This window comes from Nomascus leucogenys, chromosome 2, assembly GCF_006542625.1.
Source record: "Nomascus leucogenys isolate Asia chromosome 2, Asia_NLE_v1, whole genome shotgun sequence".
NCBI lineage: Eukaryota > Metazoa > Chordata > Mammalia > Primates > Hylobatidae > Nomascus > Nomascus leucogenys.
In genome coordinates this window covers 82,018,063-82,034,446 of record NC_044382.1, presented here as the reverse complement: position 1 = coordinate 82,034,446, position 16,384 = coordinate 82,018,063, and the positions used below count along the sequence as shown (strand labels likewise).

Below are 16,384 nucleotides of genomic sequence, written 5' to 3'. Positions count from 1 at the left end.
CCATCAAAATGGTCTTTCTGGGCCCCCAGATGCTCTCAGGAGGCATGTTACTTAGGGGCTTTGTTCCAGCATGGGAGGGAAGTAATGTGTATCAGCTTGAGCTATGTGAATGAAAAGGGAAAAACTATCTCGAACCCCCAATCTGCTCAAACTGTGACTTGAAAAGACTTTTTTAAGAGATAGCCACTTAAGTAGCTGGGCAACTGATTCGTTTGTTCACTGGCAGATGGCAAAACCTCAGAGCACAATGGTGAGCATTTTGGTCAGACATGTCCCACACACTTTTATCTGCACCCCGAAGTAGGATCCAGGATTTGCAGCACATCCTTCCCTTGTCCTTTCACCCTCTTCCCTCTTTTCAAACTGGTGTGAGTTACTAGAGCTTGCAAAAGTATAAGAACTAAGGAATTCTGCTCTCTTGTTTTCTTGCTCTGAGCTTGGAAATACCCACCACATTGTTAAGCAAATGTTCTCTTTACTAGTGGTGGGTAAACAAAGACATGAGTGAGTTTTCTGCTACACCTAATTTAAGACATAGAAAATCAAAGCCACAGAGCAGGGTCAGTCAGCTCTAGGTTTGATTTATGAGCATTTAGAACAACAACAAAAAAAACCAGGGTTTATGAAGAGGTCAGCAGAGGGTCACTAAGAAAAAGTCCAACCAAACTAGACTTCCTTCCTTTCTTCCTTTCTGATTTTATTTATGTATTGATTGGTTAATAGGTGTGTGAAGCTGGTAGGCTCAGTCAGGCTGGCCAGGCAGTTGGTAAACAAAACTTCCTTTATTCACTGAGAGATTGTGTGTCCAAAGTACTGAATATTAAAAGGTGAACCCAACAGAGCTCCTACCTTCAAAGTTCTTAACTTTAAGAGGGGAAGACAAAAGTTTGTTTGCTTTTTTAAAGACAAGGTCTTGCTCTGTCATCCAGCTGGAGTGCAGTGGTGTGATCACAGCTCACAGATCACAGCAACCTCGACCACCTGGGGTCCTGGGATTCTCCTGCCTCAGCCTTCCAAGTAGCTGGGACCACAGGCACATGCCACCGTATCTGGCTAATTTTTAAATTTTTGTAGAGATGGGGGTCTCGCTATGTTGCTCAGGCTGGTCTCAAACTCCTGGCCTCAAACAGTCCTCCCATCTTGGCTTCCCAAAGTGCTGGGATTATAGGCGTGAGCCACCACACCTGACCAAAGACAAAAGTAAGCACAACTTTGCAATACAGTTTCCATCTCTGTGGAAACAGACCTTTTCTGCCTGGTTCCAAAGCTTACTTCTTAGAACATAACAGATCCTCAGTAAATATTGATAGATGACAGATGGATGGGTGGGTGGGTAGATGGATAGGTGAGTGGGTGGGTGGGTGGGTGGATGGATGGATGAATGGATGGATGGAAGGATAGGTGAGTGGGTAAATGGGTAGGTGGATGGATGGCTGGCTGGCTGAATGGACAGATAGGTGAGTGGGTGGGTGGGTAGGTGGATGGATGGATGGATGGATGCCCAGACAGAAGCTACTGGAGAAGGCTTTCTAAATAATGGATTTAGAAGGACAAGTGCAGGCAAATAGTCAAGAAGAGCCAGTCCGGACAAAGAATATAGCAATTACAAAAGAGTCACAAAAAGGAGTTTATTTAAGCTGTGTAGTGAAACTTTTCAAAAAATCATTTTAGTGGAAGTATAATCAGTACACTGGAGACAGCACATTTGTAGTAATTCTGGAAAGAAATGATGTGGACCTCAGCTGAGGCAATGGCTGTGGAGATGAGCAGAGGAAATAGATTTCAGGGATATTATAGCACAGAAGCAGCAGGGCTTGACAGCCAATGTTAGCGAGAAGGGCCAGGGGGAAGTTAGATTGATATTTGGGTCCTGGCTTGGCCAGGGAGATGGAAGAATGCCAGGCTCAGAATTAGAGAATCCAAGGGCAGGGTATGTTTTTGGGAGAAGATGACCACTTCGATTTGGGACAGACCCAATTTGTTATGCCTTTGAGAAGTCAAGGTGAAAAGAAAGCATTCATTAGATGCTATGGACCTGGAGCTCAGGAGAAAATCTTGGGGGGTAATTGTAGACATGGAAATAAATGCCATCACCCAAGACCTGAGACAGAACCCTAAACATGCAAATGTTTAAGGGCTGAGCAGAAAGTAGAAGGAGAAAGAGAAGCAGAGAAGTAGGAACAGAAGCCAGAAAGAGTTGGCATCAGATAAATCAAGGAAGCGAATTTTACAGAAGGTGTGACCAAAAGTAGCAAGTACAGTCGAAAGGTCAGGCAAGGTAGAAGGCAAAAGTATTCTCTGGTTTTGGCAGCCAAGAGGTCACCAGTGTTCTATGCCAGAGTCGTTTTCAGTGGAAGGAGTGGAACAGAAACCAAAGTGCAGTGGGTTGAATGGTGAATGGGAAATGAGGAAGTGGTCATGGGTGGACCACTCACCCAGTGGGGTTGGGGACCAGGCCCTGGAGAATGGGAAGACTCCATGTCATTACAAATCCTGTTGTACCTTTTGATTCTAAAGCACATACCCAGACTTCATTTCACAAGTTCACTCTATGCCAAACAGGGATTAAGCACTCTGATGGTTTGGGCGCGGTGGCTCACACCTGTAATCCCAGCACTTTGGGAGGCCGAGGCAGGCAGATCACGAGGTGAGAAGATTGAGACCATCCTGGCTAACACAGTGAAACCCTGTCTCTACTAAATATACAAAAAATTAGCCAGGCGTGGTGGCAGGTGCCTGTAGTCCCACCTACTCAGGAGGCTGAGACAGGAGAATGGTGTGAACCCAGGAGGCGGAGCTTGCAGTGAGCCGAGATTGTGCCACTGCACTCCAGCCTGGGCGACAGAGCAAGACTCCATCTCAAAAAAAAAGAAAAAAAAAAAATTCTGATGGCTGAGATTCAAACCCCAGTTTTGCACATTGGTTGTGTAATCTCTGCCTTAGTGATCTCATCTGTAAAATAGGGGCGATAATAATGATGTTACTTCATGGCTTGTGAGAATTTAATGAGTTGGTACATATGAAACGCTTGGAAATGTGTTTGGCATATAATAAGTGCTTAAAATATATTGGCTTGGCTGGGGGCAGTGGCTTACACCTGTAATCCCAGCACTTTGGGAAGTTGAGGCAAGTGGATCACTTGCACCTAGGAGATTTGAGACCAGCCTGGGCAATATGGTGGCACCCCATCTCTACAAAAAATATAAAAATTAGCTAGCTGTGGTGGCACACACCTGTAGTCCCAGCTACTTGGGAGGCTGATGTGGGAGGATCACGTGAACCCAAGAGGCAGAGATTGCAGTGAGCTGTGGCCGTGCCACTGCACTGCAGGCTGGGTGGCAGAGTGATACTCCATCACAAAAAAAAAATATATATATATATAATATATATATATAGAGAGAGAGAGAGAGACTATTACTATATATTTTTTAAGAAAAGAGGTGAAGAGAAGGAAAAATAACTTTGAGTGAAAAAGGAAAAAGAGGGGTTAGGGAAGGTTTCTATTGTCTTTTTTGACACCTCTCTCCTTTATGAATTTTATATATATATACATATATACACATACATAATATATATTTATATTATACACTACCAGTACATTATATATAAAAGATACTATTAATAATTATACATACATAAAGGATAGTGATTATTTGCCATATGTGTTGCAAACATCTTTCCCAGTTTGTGGTTTTCTTTAGGGTACTTTTTCACATGCAAAATAGTGAATGTTTACTTAGTCAAAGTCTTTGTTTTCTTTTTTAGTCATTATGTTAATGAGAGTTCTTTCTCTTTGAGACCAGACACTAAATTGAGTTTGCTTCCAGTTATTTTATTATTTCATGTAATACTTTAAACCATCAGAATTTTTTCCACCGGGTACAGTGGCTCATGCCTATAATCCTAGTGCTTTGGGAGGCCAAAGTGGGAGTTTACTGCTGCTCTGACCTCCTGGGTTCAAGCAATCCTCCCACCTCAGCCTCTCAGGTAGCTGGGATTATAGGCGTGCACCACCACACCTAGCTAATTATTGTATTTTTAGTAGAGATGGGATTTTGCCATGTTAGACAGGCTGGTCTCGAACTCTGACCTCAAATGACCCACCCGCCTCAGCCTTCCAAAGTGCTGGGATTACAAGCGTGAGCTACCACGCCTGGTCTATTGTTGTTATTGTTTAATCAAAATCAAATAGCCACTAGGTAGCACAGTGGGAATCTGATTTCAGACTTGTTCGGACCCAAGCCCACATTCCTGACCCCTTAGCTAGCCTGCCTGGTGCTACCGGTTGTTTAGGGGTGAACAACCATTGACCATAATACAGTTCCTCAAGAAACAACCTTCTAGAAGGGCTCAGAATTCAACCCCCTTATGCCCGTGGTCAGAGGAGACCATCAGGACAGGGTCATGGGAGGGGCCCTGAGACAGCCTACAGACCCAAAGCAAACAAAACCTCCTCAATAATGAGTCCAAGCTGGGCACAGTGGCTCATGCCTGTAATCTTTGGGAGGCCAAGGAGGGCAGATCACCTGAGGTCAGGGGTTCAAGACCAGCCTGGCCAACATGGTGAAATCCCATCTCTACTAAAAATACAAAGAAATTAGCCGGGCGTGGTGGCATACACCTATAATCCCAGCTACTTGAGAGGCTAAGGCATGAGAATGGCTTACACCCGGGAGGTGGAGGTTGCAGTGAGCTGAGATCATGCCACTGCAATCCAGCCTGGGCGACAGAGTGAGGCTCCATCTCCAAGAAAAAACAAACAAACAAAAAAGAGTCCCTCCCAGATCTGCACAGGTTCAAGAAGAAAACCATCCACCTGTTCCATCCCCAGCCTGGCCATCTCTGCTGTCCCCTCCCTGGCAGAAGCAGCAGTCCATTCTGAGAAACAGGGGCAGAGCATGGAAACCAAGGGAAAGAAAGGCCCCCCACCCACCCCCAGAGCCCAGTTGCCACTTTGGCCTGTTGACTGGGGCTGGTAGACACCTCCAGCATGCCCTCAGTGGCTGGGGGAGGAAGTCCTTTTTACTACTGGGAGAATCTCTCACTCAAACAAAGTCTTACCCAGAAATGTACACAATGGAAACAGAAATGCGGGATGAATGTAGTTGAGCCTGGGAGACCAGCCTGCTTACCGCCCACCCCTCTGTGATGGGCCCTAAAACAGGGTGCAGACAGAACAGAATTTGCAAACCTCTAAGCTGTGGTAAGGCAGGCAATCTTTCTGAAAAGGTGACTTGGGATTACTGGCTGGGACAAGAGTTACCACTGAAATGTGAGAACAATGGTCTGATAGCCATCTTGTCTGGGAATAGCTTGGCTGGACTGACCACCTCACAGATGAGAAGTGATTATACTGGTTGGAAGGTCTCAAGGTTGCAAGAAGGTGGGAGCTGGCTCTCTAACCCCAGAAGCTGTGGGGGCTTTGATAAAGGCCCTCCTCTTGTCACCTCCCTTCCCCTCAGGCTCTGCTGCCATCTGGGCTTTTCCCCTTAGCACTGTTTATACCTTAAAGAATGAGCTTGCTGGGTGCAGCGGCCCATACCTATAATCCTAGCACTTTGGGAGGCTGAGGTGGGAGGATTAACCTGAGCCCAGGAGGTCAAGGCTGCCATGAGCCATGATTGCACCATTGCACTCCAGCCTGGGTGACAGATCGAGACCCTGTCTGAGAGAGAGAGAGAGGGTGGTGAGCTAAGGACTCCTATGCAATCGCCTCCTTCCCCCAACATCTTCAGAAAGAAGCAGAAAGAACCTGGTTTGATATAAATGGGCTCCATGTCCCACACATATACCCCTATACCTACACATATTTGTACACATCCACTCACACACATCCACTCACACACATCCACACATACCTATGTGTGCACACACACACTTTTACATGCATAAGTGTATGCATAGATACACATACAAACTCACACATATGCATACATATACACACTCTTTTTTGTGTGTCCCTGGGGGTCAGGATAGAAGTCAAAATGTCTTCCTAGCCTCCACAAGCCAGCAGTTCTGCAAAACTGAAAGCTGGGGCCGAGGGAAAAGCATTCTGTCAAAGTTCACGCATTCGAGGCTTTGAGAATCTCTACCCCACTCAGAACAGAAAATCTGCTCCATTTGCTCTACTTCTGGTTGCTTCAGAAAACAACCTGAACCTTCCAAGAGCTGTGAGTTTGATAAGCATCGTTGCAGAATGAAGGGCCATTGAGTACTCAGAAAGCGTTGAAATCCAAATGGTTTCTCATAATCGGTTTCCTGGAAGCAGGCCATGGGCTGGTTTTCAGGGTAGAGGGAGCCCCAGCCACCCCTGCTGGCTGCACACGGCTTGCCTAAGTGGACAGACCCCTCATCTGGATGCCAAAGTATTGTGCTTTCCTCCCCAGGAAGGTAGAGCCCGTAGCTGACGCTCTAGACTCTGGGAACAGTTCAGCAGGACCAGGGGGGCCCAAAGGAATGTGTCTGCCCAGGGATCCTGCTGCTTGGAGAAGCTTAGAGGATGGCAAGGAATTGTGACCTCAAGGAAGGCCACTGCTTGGCGTCTTTGCACCTCTATGCCCAGCCCAGCCCTGGCGTGCACTAGAGGCCCTGCACCCATTTGCTACCCAGCTATTAAGTCTATTTATTCTGTACTAACATAGAAAGACACTCACTCTTGTTACTAGGAAGGGCAGGTTGCAGGGCAAAGTGAATGCGTGAGTCCATGTCTGTCTGTCTGAGATGCAGGATCTGATCTGTTCGTGCATGCACCCCTGGGAAAGAGGGGAGGCCAGACAGCCACTTTCCCCTTTGTTTGCTTCTGTTGTTTAAACAGTTTTAAATGAGCATCGTCAATTGCCCTGGAGGTACTTGCAGCTAATTGAGGGAGACTAATGGGTCAGCAGATGAAACGCAATACAAACAGAAAGGGATTATAGCCAGTTGAGATGGCTACAGTTTCCACCTGCCTCAAACCTCTTAATTCCTTCCCCCTCCCCCCGTTTTCATTCTTTCTTCAAAGAGAAAATAATTTTCTTCCCTCCCACAAATCTGCCATTCTTTTTCTCTTTACCCCTATCTCCCCAACCAAAAAAATAAAAACGATTATACATGGGCACGTGGATGCACACAGCACACAAACACACAGTTGTGATAAACTGGTCACTATTTATCTTCCATTGAGTTGCTGCCCTTAGAAGATGTTATCCTCCCCCCCAACCCCATTTTTGCTTGTTTGGCTTGGCTAGAGCAAAGTTTAGTAATCCACAATAAAACATCATTGAAGCCAGGTGCAGTGGCGGGAGCCTGTGGTCCCAGCTACTCGGGGAGGCTGAGGCAGGAGGGTCCCTGGAGCCCGGGAGGTAGAGGCTGCAGTGACCCTTGATTGTGCCACTGCACTCCACCCTGGGTGACTGAGTGAGACCCTTATCTCTAAAAAAAAAAAAAAAAAAAAATTATTGAATAAGGATTTTGAACTTTGAGTGACAATGCTGTTTACCTCCTCTCATGATCATGGTAGCATTCTACTCTGTTGAGCTTTCCTTAGCTTTTTTCTAAGAAAGTCAACATCCTTCAAGTCAACTTCTGGGACCAGAAAACAAGGCAATGGGTCCTTCACCTGAGTGGGAATCCCAAGGAGCTTGCAGTCCCTGCTCCCCCTTCCTTTCTCTCCCTTCCCTTTCCTTCCCTTCCCCTCCCCTCCCCTCCCTCCCCTCCCCTCCCCTCCCTTCCCTTCCCTCCCCTCCCCTCCCTTCCTTCCTTTCTCTCTCTTCTTTCTTTTCTTTCTCCTTCCTTCCTTCCTTCTTTCCTTCCCTCCCTCCTTCCCCCTTTCCCTCCTTCTCTCTCTCTCTTTGTTTTCAAAATAGAGTCTTGCTCTGTCACCCAGGCTGGATTGCAGTGGCACAATCATAGCTCATTGCAGCCTCGAACTCTGGACTCAAGGAATCCTTCCTCCTCAGTCTCCCAAAATGCTGGGATTACATGCATGAGCCACTGAGCCTGGCCCCTGCTCATCTTTCTAATCCCTCCTCCCACCTCCCAGTGGATTTGCCAACTGCAAATTCATTTCATTCCATCAAATCCAAATTTCTCAGCTGGGCATGATTTGGCCTCAACCTCCCCTTCTGACTTCATCTCCAGCAATTTCTCTATTTTGCCATTTTCAGCCACACCAGCCCATCATGCCTCAAACCTTTCCTGTTTGCTCTACCCAATCGTATTCTGTCCACTTCTTCATCTTCTTTTTTAAAGATAGAGTCTCACTCTGTTGCCCAGGCTGGAGTGCGGTGGTACGACAATGGCTCACTGCATGGGCTCAAGTGATCCTCCCATCTCAGCCTCCCCAGTAGCTGTGACTACAGGTGTGTGTCACCATGCCTGACTTCCCGTCCACTTCTTGACAAGACCAGCTCTTTCTTGCAGTTCCACGTTGAGCCAACAGGTCCCTTTTTCAGAAATACCTTCCCTAATCACTCTATGGGAAAAACTGCCCATCTCCTCTTAACTCCTCCAGTTTCCCTACCCCATTTCATTAAACACCATCCAGATTTATCCAAAATCATCTTGTTTATTTATTTGCTTGCTGACCATTTGCTGACCATTTGTTTACCCCACTGGAAGGTACGTTCCAGGAGAGCAGGGAACTTATCTATCTTGATCATTGCTGATTCCAGCATCTACCACTGTACCAGGCACCTAATAGGTTCTCACTAACTTTTCATTAAATGAATGACCAAATAGCTTCTCAGCTCCCAAGGGCTGCTTGCAAAGTCCCCTGTCTGGTGCTCCTTGCAAAGCCCCCCGCCTGGGTCCTGGGGGAGGACAGGGCTGAGTATGTGCTGCTGTGATTGCAGACAGAGTCCTTCAAGCTGAGTGAGCCCTACAGTCAGTGCACGGAGGACGGGAGTGACGTGCCAATCAGGAACATCTACAACGCTGCCTACTCGCTCCAGGTAACAGACTGGCGGGGGCGCCCAGCCCTGGGTTTATGGCCCAGACCCAGGAGACAAAGTTATATCTAGGCTGGGGTGTGGCTTGCACCAGGAACTCTGGTGAGGTTCCCTGGGGTTCATCCAGAGACCTCAAGAACAAATGATGCCGGCTGGTTCCAGTCCTCTGCAGTTCGTCTGTAACCAGAGCTTAATTGATTCACCAAGGTTTCCGTGGAACTCAATGTACAGCCGAGACAGACCCACCTCCTAAATAGGCCTTGGCAAGGGAGGAACAGGAGAGAAGCGGTCTGGGAGAGACACTGGCTGAAGGGTCAAGAGCATGGCTTCTGGGCCTGCTGGTGCCCCTCACTCGATGATGGCCTTGGGCCAGCTGGGTTCCCCTCAGCAACCACAAGGAGAGGTGGGATTGGATCAGGGCCTGCTAATTTGCAGCTCCCAGTCGCCTTCCAGGTGGCATACCTGGTTTTTCAAGAGCCTGGATGGTGTGCAAAAGTCAAGGAATTTCACAAGAAAATCCAGATTTCCAGCCTCTCGAAAAAATGAAACGATACGGCAACATTGAGCCCATGTTTCCTGCAGGATAAACAGTGGGTGTAGCTACCCCAATAACTGAAGCAGGTGCTCTCTGGCTCCCACAGTTTTCACTACCCCTCCAGTATGTCACTTACATCACTGTCTCCTGTAGACATTTGACTTTTCAACACTTAAGTGAGATGATCTGTTCTGCCTCCTCTCACATTCTGGGAATTTATAGTTCACCTCCTACCAGGATACCCCAGGGAGTCCATGAAAATCAGCCCAGCAGAACAAAAGGACCAGAAACCTTCAGCACTGAGTCTTCCAACTTAGATAAGAGCTGAGCTGAGAGGTGGTGTAGACCCTGAGTAAAAGAGGACTTTTGGGCCAGGCATGGTAGCTCATGCCTGTAATCCCAGCACTTTGGGAGGCAAAGGTAGGAAGATCACTTGAGCCCAGGAGTTTGAGACCAGCCTGGGCAACATAGCAAGACCTTGCCTGTAAAAAAAAAAAAAAAAAAAAAAAAAAAAAAAAATTAATTACCTGGGCATACTGGTGCACACCTGTAATCTCAGCTATAAGGGAGGCTGAGGAGAGAGGATCCCTTGAGCCTAAGGGTTCAAGGCTGCAGTGAGCCATGATCACACCACTGTACTTCCACCTGGGTGAGAGAACAAGACCCTGTCTCTAAAAATAAAAAAAGTGAGCTCATCAGAAACATACTTCTGGATGATATCTAGTGAAAGCTACCATGTACACACACACCTTACATGTGTCAATTCATTTCATGCTCACAACTTCATGAAGTTGATATTATTATAAAGAAAGCAAAGCATCTGAGAGGTTAGTAACTTGCCTGATGCCAAACAGCAGACAAATAGCAAAGCTGGGATTTGACCTGAGTAGCCTGCCTTCAGGAACTCTGCTATTAGCTTTTATGCTATAAGCTCCATGGATATTGTGGTAGCTTATGATCCATGAAGATCCAACATGGAGGGGTTGGGCTTGAGAATAGGAACACAGGGACTGTGTTTATTTCTCTCTGTTTCTTGACAACTCCTCCAATTTTCCCACTTATCTTTGTGTTGGCACCCACATGATGGAAAATGACCACCCAACTACTGCAGCCCCAGCTCAGCCCCATCTCCATATCTCAGTTAGTCTAAATTCTTAATACATTGGCCAGGTGTGGCTCATGCCTATAATCCTAGCATTTTGGAAGGCCAAGGTGGGAGAATCACCTGAGGTCAGGAGTTCGAGACCAGCCTGGCCAACATGGTGAAACCCCATCTCTACCAAAAATACAAAAACATTAGCTGGGCATGGTAGTGTGCACCTGTAATCGCAGCTACTTGGGAGGCTGAGGTGGGAGGATCACTTGAGCCCAGGAGGCAGAGGTTGCAGTCAGCTGAGATCATGCCACTGCACTCCAGTCTGGGCAACAGAGCGAGACTGTCTCCAAAAACATAAAAAATAAAAATAATAAATAAAGTATTAATACATCTTCCAGCTTGCACCCTTTGCAGTTCCGGGACCATGCCCAGCCCAGTTGGCATAAGGGGCAGGTTCATGTGGTTGGCCAAGGCTAAGGGAGGCTGAACCCCTGGGCTGAGGGCTGTGCAGGAAACTCCCTGGCATCCCTGAGCAAAGACATGAATGGCATTCCTGGGTCTCCTCTTTCAGATCTGCCTTCATTCATGCTTCCAGACAAAGATGGTGGAGAAATGTGGGTGTGCCCAGTACAGCCAGCCTCTACCTCCCGCAGCCAACTACTGCAACTACCAGCAGCACCCCAACTGGAGTGAGTGAGACCCAGCCCCAGCCTTGCATGCCTCAGGACCAGGGTCAGCCTAGTCCTGGCAATAGGCACTCCTGGGACTCCACCCCTCTTGCCTTTTGCATGAGGGAGGTATTGGTTGAGAGCCATTAACTAGAGTTTTACTTCTGTTGTCAAGCCTGGCTTAAATTATACTTTGCAACTGACCACCTTAGTCAACTCCAGGAGGTAGGAAAGGTGGATATTACCTTTTCACAGAATAGATAGCCAAGGCTTAGAGAGGCTAAGTGGCTTGCCCAAGGTCACACAGCCAGAAAGGAACAGAGCTAGATCCAAACCAAGGGTGGTCTGACCTTTAACTCACATCCTCAACCACCATTGCTTTCTGTTTCCCAATATCACAATGCAATATGTGTTTCCAGAGAGCCAGCATTGGTAGAAAGTGGGAGGAGAAATCATTAAAATGAGACTGTGGGGCTGTCCTTGGTGACCCGGGGATGCCCAGGAAGGGTCCTGTAGCTCTAAAGCTCATGCTGCCCTCTCCCTTGTCCCTCAGTGTATTGTTACTACCAACTGCATCGAGCCTTTGTCCAGGAAGAGCTGGGCTGCCAGTCTGTGTGCAAGGAAGCCTGCAGGTATGTGGACCCCAAGGGGTGAGACGGGCAGCTGGGTTGGGTTGGGCCACCTACACTCATGCTGTCCCCTCCTCCCTTAGCTTTAAGGAGTGGACACTAACCACAAGCCTGGCACAATGGCCATCTGTGGTTTCGGAGGTAAGTTCTTCTGCCCACCCTTCCCCACTCAAGCCCCCAGCCTGGAGCCCCACTGACATTTTTGCTGTGTCCTCTGGCCTGGGACATGGTCCAAGGGGAAAAGAATTACCTTGCGGAGGCTGGGGGACAAGTTGGGGAGCCTGAGGCGGGAGGCTGGCCCTGGCCTCTCGGGCACCCTCAGGCCCACGCTTTCTCTCTCCATTGTAGAAGTGGTTGCTGCCTGTTCTCACTTGGGACCAAGGCCGGCAAATAAACAAAAAGCTCAACAAGTAAGTTTCCTCTACCCTGTTCCTCTGCCTCTGCCCGCCCCAGCCCCCAGCCTTCTCACTTGCTTCTGTATGTGTATGGCCAAATCCTCTTTTTTTTTTTGTTTTTTTGATGGAGTCTTACTCTGTCACCCAGGCTGGAGTGCAGTGGTGTGATCTCAGCTCACTGTAACTTCTGCCTCCTGGGTTTCAGCAATCCTCCTGCCTCAGCCTCCCAAGTAGCTGGGATTATAGGTGTGCAACATCACACCTGGCTAATTTTATATTTTTAGCAGAGATGGGGTTTCACCATATTGGCCAGGCTGCTCTCGAACTCCTGACCTCAAGTAATCCACCTCCCTCGGCCTTCCAAAGTGCTGGGATTACAGGCGTGAGCCACCAAGCCTGGCCCCCTCTCCTTTTCATTCACTCACTCATTCATTTCCTCAAAGTTGGGAGACGGTGAACTCACATCTGTGAATCATGCCATGTGAACTCACATTTCTCTAAGCCATCACTATCTCCCTCATGCCCACTGCTGGGCCTGCCTGCCGTGACAGCCAATCAGGCCAATCTGGCTTCCAACATTCATAGAGCACCGCCTAGGTGCCAGGTGCTGTGTGAGGTGCTGGGGGAACCAGGACAATCAAGCAGACATGGTCTCTGTCCCCTGAGGTACTTACACTCTAATGATAAAATAGACTTTGACCAAGCAATTGCAAACCATTAAACCAAGTGTTGCAAGCTGGTGACTGATCCTTGGCCCAAATCTAGCCTCATGAAAGCAACCCATTATTTCCAGATTTTCCTGAAAGTTCAAAAGTTCTGGCAAGAACGACCCTCCACTGTTTTGTAGCACCGAACAGCTGAGTAATACTTGCTCCTTTGGAATGAGTCATGGTCCAGTTCAGCATCGCCTTATCAAGAGGCAGTTTAGTGCAATGGTTAAGAGCATGGACTTTGAAGCTAGATCTAAATGAGTTGGAGTACTGGCTCAGCCAATTATTGACAGCGTAGTCTTGGACAAGTTCCTTAACCAATCTGCATCTCAGTTTCCACATCTGTGAAATGAGGATGATGAAAATATACGTACCTGCCTCATAGGGCTGTTGGTAGAATTCAATGAGTTAATTCACATAAAGTTCTTAAGACAGTGCTTGGCAACACAGAAAGTGCCCCATAAATGCTTGTTGCCATTGTGCCTATTATCATATTACCTCAACTACCCTGCTCATGTACATTACCTGTACATACTTGAGATTGCAATCAATCAATTACAAATGTCAATGTTTAATGAAGAACAGGGTACAATGGCAGTATGGCTGGGTCAACTGACTTAATCTGGAAGTTGGGGAGCAGTTCTTGAGTGAATGAATGACCTGAGGACCAGATCCAGGCTGGAGATATGCTCTAGAGTGTAGACAGAGCCCTTATGGGCCAGGTTCTAACATCCCCAAGGAGCTCAGTGACTTGGCCATGCTGCCAGCTTGGGTAGGAGGGAGACAGCCATGCTGAGGACTGGTGATCTGGTAGGATGCCAAGGCTCTTGATTCACCTGTTGGAATTTTGCAGGACAGACTTGGCCAAACTCTTGATATTCTACAAAGATCTGAACCAGAGATCCATCATGGAGAGCCCAGCCAACAGTGTGAGTAGAGTAGCTTCCTTCCAGGACCTGTCCTGGGCCTACAAATGTCAGCATCTGCCTGACCTTGGGGAGCAGAGTCAGGGTAGGGGGTTCCAGCCTACTCTAGGAGGGCTGCTGTAGGCTAGCCAGGTCTCAGGTCAGAATGCACAGAGTAAGAGGAGACAGGAAGCCTGCCTGCTTCTTCCTCCCAGCCTGTGCAGGGTGAGGGCTGACCCGTGGCTCCCTTGGGAATCAGGGTTCCTGTGTGAGGCCAACTTGGGGCGAGGTTCCTCTTGATGGTGTGGCTTGGCCTCTCTTGCAGATTGAGATGCTTCTGTCCAACTTCGGTGGCCAGCTGGGCCTGTGGATGAGCTGCTCTGTTGTCTGCGTCATTGAGATCATCGAGGTCTTCTTCATCGACTTCTTCTCTATCATCGCCCGCCGCCAGTGGCAGAAAGCTAAGGAGTGGTGGGCCCGGAAGCAGGCCCCCCCATGTCCAGAAGCTCCCCGCAGCCCACAGGGCCAGGACAATCCAGCCCTGGATATAGACGATGACCTACCCACTTTCAACTCTGCTTTGCACCTGCCTCCAGCCTTAGGAACCCAAGTGCCCGGCACACCACCCCCCAAATACAACACCTTGCGCTTGGAGAGGGCCTTTTCCAACCAGCTCACAGATACCCAGATGCTGGATGAGCTCTGAGGCAGGGTTGAGAAGACAGATCTAGTCAGGACCACCAGCCATGGTCTAAGGACATGGACTGGGTGCCCCCAGATGTGCGCACAGGGGACCCTCTGCCCCACTCTGGGCTTTTCAGAGACTCTGACCAAAAAGCCTGCTTTAAACCGCAAGATGGGGCCTGGGCATGTGCAGGAGGACCCATCGGGTACTACGCAGCAACACTCACAACTGTCCAGGCTGAGATAAATCTCGGGACCTGAACTATTAGCACGTCACTAGAGACTGGGGGCTGAGGCAGTGGTGCTGGCCCAGGCGAAGGCCAGAGTGAGGACTGATGCAGCTCTGCACAGGTCTTGAGAGGGAAAGACTCTTCCAAAGCTCCAAAGCCGAGGGTTTCACCCACACTGCCAGCCTGGGTTGGGGCCCGAGGATGTGACCTTGATTGTCAAGGCTGGACAGCTCCTCCTGGATGCCAAAGATAGGAGAAAATGCCAGCCCTGAAGCTGGAGCCATTTGTGAATAAACTGTTCTTTGACATTGACACTGGAGAAAGGTGTCCTCCATGCCCTCAGGCAGCAGAGAACTGGCCCAGGGCCCTTGGAGTGTTGGTGGAGATCAGAGTGCCATGGTGGAGGTCTGGGACTATGTTAGAGTGTCCTCACTTTGGGGCAGAGGTGGGCCCAGAAGATGGATCTGATTATCCAATTTTGTGGATGAAGAAATTGAGGCACAGAAAGATTAAGTTACTGGCCCAAGGTGACACAGTGAGGAGGTGGCAGAGCTAGGATTTGAACTCAGACAATCTGACTCCATGATTTTGCACCCAATTCATGTCTGTGCCTTTTAAAAGGTGAGGCCTATGTCACTTTGGGTGGGGACGGGGAGCATGGTGGGCCATGCTCTGGGCAGCTGTTCCAAGACAGAGCTGACCTCTCCATCACCAATGGCCTGTCCCTCACCGACAAGCCAACTGCCACAGATGACCCACTTCATACCACATTCACATCTTTCCACCTGAAATGGCTAACAGGTATTAAATCCTTGGTTGGTGTTTAAAACCAACCCAAGAACAGGGTGTTAGGTACTGTTTTAAGCACCTAGGGAGGTTAGCATAGGGGACTGCAAATGGTGTTCCGCAAAGCAAATCCTGTTTTTGACCATGAGCTAAGAATTTTATTTTATTTTATTTTATTTTTTATTTTTTGTTGAAATAGGATCTCACTATGTTGCCCAGGCTGTTCTTGAACTCCTGGCCACAAATGATCTTCCCACCTCAGCCTCCCAAAATGCAGGGATTACAGGCACAAGCCACTGTGCCCAGCCAAGAATTTTTATTTTTGCTTTTAAATAGCAAAAGAAGAAGATTCTGTGACTCATGAAAATGATGTGAGATTTGAATTTGAGTGTCTACAAATAAAGTTTTATTGGTACACAGCCACATCCATTTGTTCAAGTTTTGTTTATGGCCATTCATACACTACAGCGGCAGAGTTGAGTAGCTACAACCCAGACCTGCAAAGCCAGCAAACCCTAAAATATTTTCCCTCTGGCCCTTTATGGAAAACTGTTCTGACCCTTGGATGAGCACATTCGATGGGTATGATTATCCCATTTTGCGGATGAAGAGACTGAGGCATAAAAGATTAAGTTACTTGCCCAAGGCGACATAGCTAGGAGGTTGCAGAGCTGGGATTTGACCCCAGACAGTCTGACACCAGAGCTGGTGCCTTTTATCACTCCATTATTTTGCAGCCAATCTGGTCTGTACCTTTTAAGAGTGAGTCTGATGTCATTTTGGGTGGGAAGAGGGAGAGGCTAAATACCCTGGCTCTAG

The 16,384-nt window shown here is 48.1% G+C and overlaps 1 protein-coding gene across 1 annotated transcript in view; it reads left to right on the top strand.

Moving 5' to 3' along the window:
- Positions 1-15,090, top strand: part of SCNN1G (sodium channel epithelial 1 gamma subunit) — a 33,194-nt gene extending 18,104 nt beyond the window's left edge. Inside the window, exons 7-13 of the mRNA XM_030823132.1 lie at positions 8,832-8,930; positions 11,130-11,247; positions 11,780-11,858; positions 11,939-11,996; positions 12,204-12,265; positions 13,814-13,889; positions 14,191-15,090. Coding sequence (XP_030678992.1) covers positions 8,832-8,930; positions 11,130-11,247; positions 11,780-11,858; positions 11,939-11,996; positions 12,204-12,265; positions 13,814-13,889; positions 14,191-14,571 — 873 coding nt within the window. The 3' untranslated portion in view covers positions 14,572-15,090. The remainder of the gene's footprint in view (positions 1-8,831; positions 8,931-11,129; positions 11,248-11,779; positions 11,859-11,938; positions 11,997-12,203; positions 12,266-13,813; positions 13,890-14,190) is intronic.
- Positions 15,091-16,384: the final 1,294 nt, after the last annotated feature.